The sequence below is a fragment of the Bactrocera neohumeralis genome, unplaced genomic scaffold (genome assembly GCF_024586455.1).
Source record: "Bactrocera neohumeralis isolate Rockhampton unplaced genomic scaffold, APGP_CSIRO_Bneo_wtdbg2-racon-allhic-juicebox.fasta_v2 ctg2558, whole genome shotgun sequence".
Taxonomy (NCBI): Eukaryota; Metazoa; Arthropoda; class Insecta; order Diptera; family Tephritidae; genus Bactrocera; species Bactrocera neohumeralis.
Window position 1 is genome coordinate 32,131 of NW_026090215.1, and position 10,222 is coordinate 42,352.

A 10,222-nucleotide genomic window follows, 5' to 3' on the forward strand; every position below is an offset into this window, starting at 1 on the left:
TCCTCCGTGCGTCTTCCTTCTCCTTCCCCACCTACTTAGCTTTCCCTAGTGTGTGGCCGCCATTCAAAGACCTCGCTGCACCATTGCACGTTCCTGATTCTCCCAGAGGCCTCCCGATCTCACGATGCGCAGTGGCTCGGATTGCAACCTCAACCCGACTGCCAGCACCGTTCATGTTCATCGGAATCACACAGCCACGGCGATTCGCTGCGATGACTCCGGCTCCTGCACGAACACCTATACCGCCACACTGGACTTGCCCGTTGGAAGTGAGGCCTGTGTTGTCACCAACGGTGTGGGCAACTCTCTCCAGCTGAGCAGCGTCCTTGCGAATCAGACGCAAGCATCCAAAGAGGATGTCATACTAAACTGCTCGCCCATTGTGAACGATCCCACATACATTCACACCGTCGACGATGCCATCTTCTCAGACGAAAGCGCTTCCGCTCCGTGGTTGGGCAGTACAGGAACCCTCTCCATGTTCTCCTTCTGCCAAAACAAAAGTGCAACAACGATCATCTGCCGTGATCACACCTTAGGGAGTACCGGCATTGGCGTGAACCAGTACTGTGGTGGGAGATGCGATATGATGCTGGTTGCACAGAGATCCAGCAGAAGCTGTGTGGCTGGGTATGAAATGCGGTACTACACCGGCGTCTGTCGGATTCCCGACCTCCTATATCGTGTTACCCAGCTTTCCTTCACCAACTACACGACTCACTTGACCGCTGTCGTCAACGGTCAGGAACTCGCACTTTCCGCGGGACAGCAGACTGACAGCGTCACATTTGCATCCTTGACCGAGTTTGCCAATCCCTTTGAAGGATACCAAATGGCCATGAAAGAGAACAATCCCAGCAGTGCTCGCGTGAGCCGCACCCCATTTGACGCAGCTGACTGCGGGGGCCACTGTGGATTCTCATCCAGCACGCTGCAGCTAACTACCCAAGGCCATTGTGCGAGTCCTGATGCCAGTTGCAGCTTAAGAACTTGGAGTGATTGTGGGGTGACATTTACTGTGTTTGATCCCTCAAACGCTGGTGATAACTTGCCGCTGCGATTCAGCGATTCAGCGGCGGAACTCGTTTTTGATGACGACGCCACTGGTTTTCTGCTGACGAGGATGAACGTGAGCATGGTGCCCCTCCGTGGAACCTTCACATTCACCGTGCCAAATCCAGCGACGGTGACGCCGGAGGAGGCGGCCCCAACGGTGAATGCCATTCCACTGATTGTCAAGCGGCAGAACAGCAGCTTCCACGACGTGGTGGTGCTGCGCACCCGGGGCACCGTTGCGGTAAGCTCGCTGGATTGCCTGTTCCGCTACCTTGGGGAACGCGGCGTCGACCGCATGTACTCCATGCACAACGTGATGAACGCGACGGACTGCGACTTGCTTTTGTCGAACGGAACGTCACAGCACCTGGTCATTGTTGCCGCGCAGACCAACAAGCAGGCGAACGCAACTGATGCTAACGTGACGGAGGTGTTTGACTCCCTGCCGACCGACTGGGACAAGAAAGTGGCTTATCGAGGGACGCGAAGATCGGTCTTGGTGTCGGATTAGGGGTGGGCATTCTGGTCCTGATGATTCCTATTGTTCTGGCAGTTTGCTTCTTCTGTCGGTATCGGAAGAGGAAGCAAGCAGAGACCGCAGAAAAGGCCGCCGTGGCGGACACAGCGTCCACCACCGAGAATTCGTATCCAACTTCTTTCACGTTTGTTGAAACGATGGAGCAGACGGTGCCGAAGGTGTACGAAGAGCGAACGAGCCGGTTGTGTGAGAACTCCACCAAAGCGGCCCCTGCGCAACTCGCCTCCGGGAAACAAATGCCAACCGAGGGTACCCTTGAGACCTCGGCTCCCGTCAAAGAGCACACGTTCGGCTCTAAATTCAACAGGAATCCTCTTGAGACTGAAGACGGCTACTACAGGATGTACGATGACTCCGTGAAGCGGGAGAGCTCGACTCCGCGTTAGAAGCCTCACAACTAGAAGACGTGTGCCCGCTGCGGTCTCTGCGCATGCCCCATTCTCTTGAAGACGCCAGTGCCCCTTCGCACTGTCGCCGAGGGCAGCGGGAACCACACGTCACACTCCGATTCCCACAGTAGGCAGACTGACCTGCCAACTGACGCAGACCTCACACGCACGTCAAAGTCGCTGTCTCTATTCGATGCGTGCTTTCGTCTCTTGACCGGGAAAAAACAAACACTTCACGCATGAGTGTCCTCCGAGTGTGCCGCAGTGCATTGCCATACGGTCATCACGGTAGCTTCAACGCGCGCCTTCTGTTTTTTGTCTTTCTTTATCTATATTTTTTTTTTTACCCGCTGTACTACCGGTCCTCTTTTTTTTTTTTAACCCTTTTTTTTTTACGCGCTTGGCATTTGCGCCGGTGGCGACCCCGGACTGCGTTCTGTCTGGAAACCGCACGCAGTTGGCTGTTTTCCAGCGGATGAGTACCACGTCTTTGCCTCCCGAGCTGCCACGCCTTCAGCTTTTTTTTTAAATACCTTTGCAACCGAACTCCTTTTTCCAGTTTGTTTTCCTGCTGCGATAGTGCGTAACAGATTGCTTCCTGCTAATGCAGCTGCTATTTTTTTTTTAAAAAAAAAAATCTATTTGCTCCTTCTTAAACTTTAATCTTCCCAAACTGCTTTTGCTTGGATCTTCGACCTCTTTTTTTCTCGTAAATAGCGCTTTTTTTTTTTTAAATATTTCTTTTCCCGACAACGTCTCCTTTTTCTTGTCAATTCCTTCTCTGCTTTTTCACCTTTTTTTTTCTTCCCACAATGTAAGCACAGCCACACCAGCACTGTAGCGTTAGCGAAGGGACCTCTTCACTTTTCTGCTTTCCTACTTTTGCGCTATTCTTTTCCTGCCTGCTTTTTCCTCCTCTCTTTCTGGTGATGCTTTGGCGGTTCTATCGCGTGCTCCTTCTGAGAGCACGAGGCACGCAACCGACACCCGGCAATACCACCACTTTCTTTTCATCTTTTTTTACTCGCTTAGCCTTCTGCGATTGGCAGTCTCAGCTACCTGTACTCCTGAAACGCTGTGTCCCAGGAGGCCACTGCTAGTCGCCGTCGCCACCTTTTTTCCGCGCGACAGTCGGGTCTTCTCACGCACATTAAAGTGCCGTTGAGAGCTAGCAAACAGACCTGTCTGTTCTGAGCACGCAAATCATTTGAAACTGAAAGAACACATCCTTGCCGGTGGAGTGCCTTTCCCACCCTCAAAGGTCTTTGTGTTGGAGCTGAACGGTTCCCCTACGTCCACCAGTGTGGGTGACGTTTCCTAAGAAACCGGTACGCCCCGTTTTTTCTGGCGAGGAAACTTCACACCAGTGGCTGCGCGCACAGCGTGAGCGGACAAAGGGAAAAGAGAATCAATGAATGGCGGTGCTGCACGAAGCAACGTGGGCCGATGGTTTTTTTGTGATGTTGCCTTTCTTTTCTTTCCCCTCCCCCTTTCCACTTCTTTTACGCCCATCAAGTAATCTAGATTCTTTGCCTGTATCCCCGTTTCCACACAAACAAACACACACACAAAAAAAAACAAACAACTATAACAATCATGCGCGAGATCGTCTCCTGCCAGGCCGGCCAGTGCGGTAACCAGATCGGTTCCAAGTTCTGGGAGGTCATCTCCGACGAGCACGGCGTGGATCCGACCGGCACGTACCAGGGCGACTCCGACCTGCAGCTCGAGCGCATCAACGTGTACTTTGACGAGGCCACCGGCGGGCGCTACATCCCGCGCGCGGTGCTGATGGACCTCGAGCCCGGCACGATGGACTCCGTGCGCGCGGGCCCCTACGGCCAGCTGTTCCGCCCGGACAACTTCGTGTTTGGCCAGTCGGGCGCCGGCAACAACTGGGCCAAGGGCCACTACACCGAGGGCGCCGAGCTGATCGACTCCATCCTCGACGTGTGCCGCAAGGAGGCGGAGAGCTGCGACTGCCTGCAGGGCTTCCAGCTGTCGCACTCGCTCGGCGGCGGCTCCGGCTCCGGCATGGGCACCCTGCTCATCTCCAAGCTGCGCGAGGAGTACCCCGACCGCATCATGATGACCTTCTCCGTCATCCCGTCCCCCAAGGTCTCCGACACGGTCGTCGAGCCCTACAACACCACGCTCTCCGTGCACCAGCTCGTCGAGAACAGCGACGAGTCAATGTGCATCGATAATGAGGCACTTTATGGCATCTGCTTCACCCTGGTAATTGCCGGCCACCTCTACGTGGTACCAGGGACCAGTAGCCTGTTTTTACAGGTGAAGCCAAGCGCCTGCACCTCCAAGGTGAGTTGCAGGCGCCGGCGTACATGGTTCGGTAGGCTTTATGCTGGGGCCCGCTTCAGGGCAAGCCGAGGTTTTCACAATGAACACCAGCTACTCAACACTCGCGCTGTACACTCTTACAGGCAACTCTCTTCTCTCAGCCGAGATCTTCTTCGCTGCGGCGATGTGCACAGCAATCCAGGGCCACTTAGAGTGCTCCAATGGAATGCGCACACGCTGACGCCTGCCAAACGTTCTGCCTTAGAGCAGCTGGATGTTGACGTGATTCTCATCCAGGAAGTTGGCATTTCCGCGACCCGGAAGGCGCAGCTGAAGATTCCGGGGTATACTGTACACAGCCATTTACGCGAAGGCGTTCGCGGTGGTGGAGTCGCCATCCTCACCCGAACGTCATTGGAGGCGAAGCTACGCGAAGTTTCCCTCCCTCGCGTTGGTGAGGGCCTCGAGGTCGTTGCGGTAGAAATCGTGGTGGGTGATGCGTGGAGCTTTTACATCGCCACCGCCTACCTGCGACCGCTCGGAACCTTTACGGCCTGGCCGCTCCTCCTGGAGCGGCTTCGGGGCAAACCGTGCCTTCTTGCAGGCGATTTCAACCTGCATCACTCGGCATGGGAGCCCTGGGTACAGAGCAACTCGGATGCGGCCGAGACATTTCTAGACGCCCTCGGCGAGGCCGGCTACAGACTAGCGAACACGGTTGGCGAACGCACGTTCGCAACCAGGTCTGCTGCGTCCGTGCTCGACCTCACCTTTACGAGGGGTCTTCAAGCTGTAGATTGGACGACGTCCACTACAGTCGACAGTGATCACATGCAGATCACGTTCTCCATCCCCACCCCCGCGGACTCACCTCTGCGGCGGAACACCTCACTCCGGAGGTTCTTCTATTGCTGGAAGAAGGCGGATTGGAGACACTATAGAGAAATCGTGCAAGATATGCTAGACGGTGTGCCGCCCGACGGGCACCTGCACACGCTAGCGAGAACCTTTAGCGACACGATTGTTGCTGCGGCGAAAAAGGTCACCCCCAGGGGCAAGCTTACCAAGCAAACCCCCGAGTGGCCTCGCGAGCTGAGAGAGCTGACCGCCACCGCGGAGTCTCTCAAAGTACGGTTTCTTAGCAATCCGACAACGTCCAACGAGGCAGCCTTCCAGTCCGCGGTATCTGACCGCCAGAAGGCTCTCTCGCAGCACCTTTCCGAACGATACAAGAAACGTATCTCCAAGCTTCAGCCCGGCGCACACCTTTCATGGAAGTTCATTGCTCACTGCTATGAACCTTCCCTTCCTTCCCTGACGCATGTGCTCCTCAGCCATGATGGGAAGGAATGCAAGACCACTCGAGCTGTTGTTAACGCGCTTGCAAAGACCTTCCTCCGGCTTGGTCGCCAAGTGCCCCAGCACGATATTCCCAGAAACCGCAGTCTTTTTCTCTTTTTGATCTTTGCATCCCCCCAAATGCCACTTTTCTTTTCCGGTCCCGGGACGATAGCTCTTTTTTCCTCTGGCAGCCACATCGCTCTCAGATTCTTTTCGTAGTTGCATATCTTTTGCCGACCGCCCAGAGAGCACTTTTCTTTTTAAGCGTAGGCCACAGTTTCCTACCCCTTCTTTTCCTCTTTCTTTTAAGCTCCCATGGTTTTTTCGGTACAGGCACACATATGATCATCTACCTTTTTCTTCTTTTTCGGCTATTCCGTTCCCCTTGCGACCGAGAGGTGGGCCACATCTCCCCCACCTCACCTTTTTGCGGCAATTGGACTGCGATGTCTAGATCGTTTTTCTTTTCTTTTTTCTGGCTCTCCCCCATCTCGGAGGGCCAGCTGCTTGGTTTCAGAACGTCGTGTGTTAGCAACGGTTCGTCGCTTGATGAGGTGTTCACCCTCGCCGAGCTCGAAGCGGCTCTGTACACTACAGCCCGCTCGACCGCCCCCGGTCCTGACGGTGTGTACACCGAGATGCTAGAGCAACTGCCCCAGGACGCTCTGCTCCTTCTCCTCGACATTATCAACGTGTCCTGGACGAGCGGAGTGGTTCCCTCCCGCTGGAAAAGCGCAGCGATTGTCCCGATCCCCAAACCGGGAAAGCCTGCACAGGAGCTTGCCTCCTATCGCCCCATTAGCCTAACGTCGACAATTTGCAAGGTCATGGAGAAGATGGTGACGAAACGCTTTCTCACCGTCTGGACTCCACACCCGAACCAGCACGCGTACCGTCGCCTCCACAGCACTCTCTTTCCCTTGGCCCACCTCCTGGACGAGGTGGAAAGGGGTCGCAATACGTATGAGGAAGTGCAACTAGAGAAACGTAGCGATCCGCGCTACACTCAGAAGCACTACCGCCCTCAACGTACACTGGCCGTCCTCATCGATTTCTCAAAGGCGTTTGACTGCATTGACCACCGGATCCTGTGCAAGCAGCTGTTGCACATGCCGGATGGCCGCAACTGTCGGCAGTGGATGAAGAGCTTCCTCACCAGTAGACATCACCGCGTGGTGCTGGGTGATGTGAGGAGCTCTGCGAGAAAAGTCTACCGCGGCGTCCCCCAGGGATCAGTCCTTGGCCCGCGGCTCTTCTCGCTCTACGTCAATCCACTTCTTTCCTTGTTGAACAGGATTGAAGGAGTCACAGCAGAAATGTTTGCGGACGATCTGACGTTGTCTGTATCGGCCAGGAACCGATCTGAGGCCACACTCTTGGCTAACAGTGCCCTGGCATTTGTTAAAGCATGGGGCGAGGAAAACAATCTTCGCGTCAACGCTAGCAAATGTGAAGGCTTTCTGTTCACCTTGTCCACACACACGGCTGAGGACAAGGATGAATCAGTGCAACTGGCAGTCGGTGACGAGCCCATCGTGATCTCTACGATGGGCTCCAACCATCTTCCCAAGCTTCTCGGCTACCACCTGGACGCACGCATGAGCAGCAATCCAGCCATCAGGGCGCAGGTCTGCCAGACCTCGCGTCGGCTGCATCAGCTGCGTGCGGCTGCGAATCCAGTGTCCGGGCCCATGCCCCACGAACAGAGACAATTCGTGCTGGGCTACGGTGTGTCTAAGCTGATGTACGCAAGTGAGTTGAGCTGGGCGACGGCAGATGATGCTGCCAAAAACGATCTCACAAAGATGTACGTTGGTCTAGCCAGGAACGTCAGCGGGCTCATCTCGACGACTGACCCCGACTCCTCCTTAGCGGAGGCTGGCTTCCTGCCGCCGTTTGCAATGGCCCTGCTTCGCCGAGCGGACCTGATGGAGAAGCTTCATTCCCTGAAGTGCTCCTGGCTCCACCGCCCTCCCCCCAACCCCCGCCTCGCAGCTTTAGGTACTCGCCCATATCGTCCCGAGAGTGGACATCAACGTTAGCAGAGCTATTGTTCGAAGCTCGCCTCCTTGATGATCCAGCTGACGATCCCTGGGCGTTACCGCGCGAGCCGCTCTTAGAAGAGAGCAGTATCGATCCCGTGCGCACGACGAATGCGCACAGCGTAACCTTCGGCATGGAAACCCTTCCGGCCGATGCCATTACGCCCGACATGTCAGACGAGGACATGTGGATCGCAAAGAACGCCCATTCACAGGCAGTTCTGGACAGTCTCCCAGAGTTTACGCTCACCATCGCGACCGATGGTGGAGCCGACTTTGAGAATCGACGATCGGTTGGAGTCGCCCTTTGGCTCCCAGACCGAGAATGCACAGACCCACTTGTTACTCAAGTCATAGACTGCGGCCCTATCGCCTGCAGCTACCGAACTGAGTCACAAGCGGTGCTGTTGGCGCTGCGAGAAATTGTACGACCCATTATCGAGACCCCCGAAGACCACGAAGAGGCGGTAGATATCTCCGCCCTACCCGAAGGCCGGTCGGTACTTATTGTCACCGACAGTCTCTCCCTCGTGGCGGCACTGAACACGGGTGCGCTCACGCAAGTGAGCCGCACTGAAGATGAGATTTGGTACGAACTGTTATGCATTGCGGACCTGGGTTGGTCGGTGCATTTCCAGTTCGTCTATTCTCATTGTGGCATTGCCGCCAACGAGGCTGCGGACGAGGCCGTCGGGTTTGCGTTGGAGTGCTATGATGACCCAGAGACCTTTTCAGTTCCCTGTGCCCCATCTGGCATACCGACCTCATGACGTGTCTGAAGAGGACCCTCCGTAACAAGTGGTACAGTGAACTCGCACGTACCCACACGCACCGCTCGGATCTGTGCGGCCTTCGACCTGCCGACCTCTCCGGTGTGGACCTGCTCACTCAGGAGCGCCTCACCCGAGAGGATGCCGTTATCCTTTCCAGATTACGCTGCGGTGAAACGCCGTTCTTTGGCCGACTCTTCTGGCACCTACGCGGGTGTCAGAACACCTGTCGGTTCTGCAATCTGTCCGAGAGCCAGCGCAAGGCCCTCGCTGCCCAGGAGGTGGACCCCGATGCCGCCGCGGCAAGGGGAAACAGGGAGGAGCAGAATCCTCTCCCCGGAAGACGCCTGACCAATCGCATCCTAGACAAGTGCCCCTACTGTGAGTTTCCGTGCAGCTCGTACAACTCGTTGCTGAAACACTGCGAAACACACCACCCGGATGCCATGAAGCCGGAAGACGGTTACAGATGTCACCACTGCCGCCTTTGGTACGACAACCGAAGGTCCGCGCGCGGTTCACATGAGCAGATGCCCACAGAATCCTCAGCCACGTGCCCCTATGGGTCCCAAAGGCAGCCGCCGAAAAGACGTTTTTCCCGAACGTGCGGCGGCTCCCTTGGCGGAATTCGCCGGCCCTGGAGAGACGCTGACCCATTTGCTCACAGAATGTTTGCACCCCAGCGTTGTTCGTCTCCAGCGGGCCCTCGACGTGCGCCCGGATAGACTGTGGAACATCGTCCACAGCAAGAGACTCGTTGACGAGTTAGAGAGATTGCTTGGAAAGAGTGTTCGGTGCCAACAGTGAGTGTTGTCCGTAAAAAAAAATATCTGCTTCAGAACGCTCAAGCTGACGACGCCGACGTTCGGCGACCTGAACCACCTGGTTGCTGCTGTGATGTCTGGCGTGACGTGCTGCCTGCGCTTCCCGGGCCAGCTGAACTCGGACCTGCGCAAGCTGGCGGTGAACCTGGTGCCGTTCCCGCGCCTGCACTTCTTCATGATGGGCTTCGCGCCGCTGACGAGCCGCGGCTCGCAGCAGTACCGCGGCCTGTCCGTGCCGGAGCTGACGCAGCAGATGTTCGACGCCAAGAACATGATGCAGGCCGCCGACCCGCGCCACGGCCGCTACCTGACCGCGTCCGCGCTCTTCCGCGGCCGCATGTCGACCAAGGAGGTCGACGAGCAGATGCTCAACGTGCAGAACAAGAACTCCTCCTACTTCATCGAGTGGATCCCGAACAACATCAAGTCCTCCATCTGCGACATCCCCCCCAAGGGCCTCAAGATGTCCGTCACCTTCATCGGCAACAACACCTGCATCCAGGAGATGTTCCGCCGCGTGGGCGAGCAGTTCTCCGCCATGTTCCGCCGCAAGGCCTACCTGCACTGGTACACCGGCGAGGGCATGGACGAGATGGAGTTCACCGAGGCCGAGTCGAACATGAACGACCTTGTCTCCGAGTACCAGCAGTACCAGGACGCCACGGTCGAGGAGGAGGGCGAGTTCGACGAGGAGGAGGAGGCCTACTAGGCGCGGCGCGGTGCGTTTGGGGGGGGGATTTCCCTTCTGTACCCGCTGGTTTCTCATCAAGAGGATTCCTTTTTTTTTTTTCAATGTTCATTTTTTTTTTTGTGTGTTTTCTCTTCTCCCGGTCAAACAGAGAGAGAGAGCGCGCATTTCACACACACCTCAGTGCCCTACCCATGTACCTGTACGGGGAACACTGCGTTTGTGTGTGTGTGTGTGTATGTGCGTGCGGGCTCTCTGAGGAGAACAGCATACCGC

The 10,222-nt window shown here is 56.2% G+C and overlaps 1 protein-coding gene across 1 annotated transcript; it reads left to right on the forward strand.

Moving 5' to 3' along the window:
• The first annotated feature begins 3,558 nt into the window (after window positions 1–3,558).
• Window positions 3,559–9,967, forward strand: LOC126766801 (tubulin beta chain). Its single transcript, XM_050484509.1, has 2 exons — window positions 3,559–4,204; window positions 9,261–9,967. Exons 1-2 carry the CDS (start codon window positions 3,580–3,582, stop codon window positions 9,965–9,967), a joined length of 1,332 nt encoding a protein of 443 aa, XP_050340466.1. The 5' UTR covers window positions 3,559–3,579.
• Window positions 9,968–10,222: the final 255 nt, after the last annotated feature.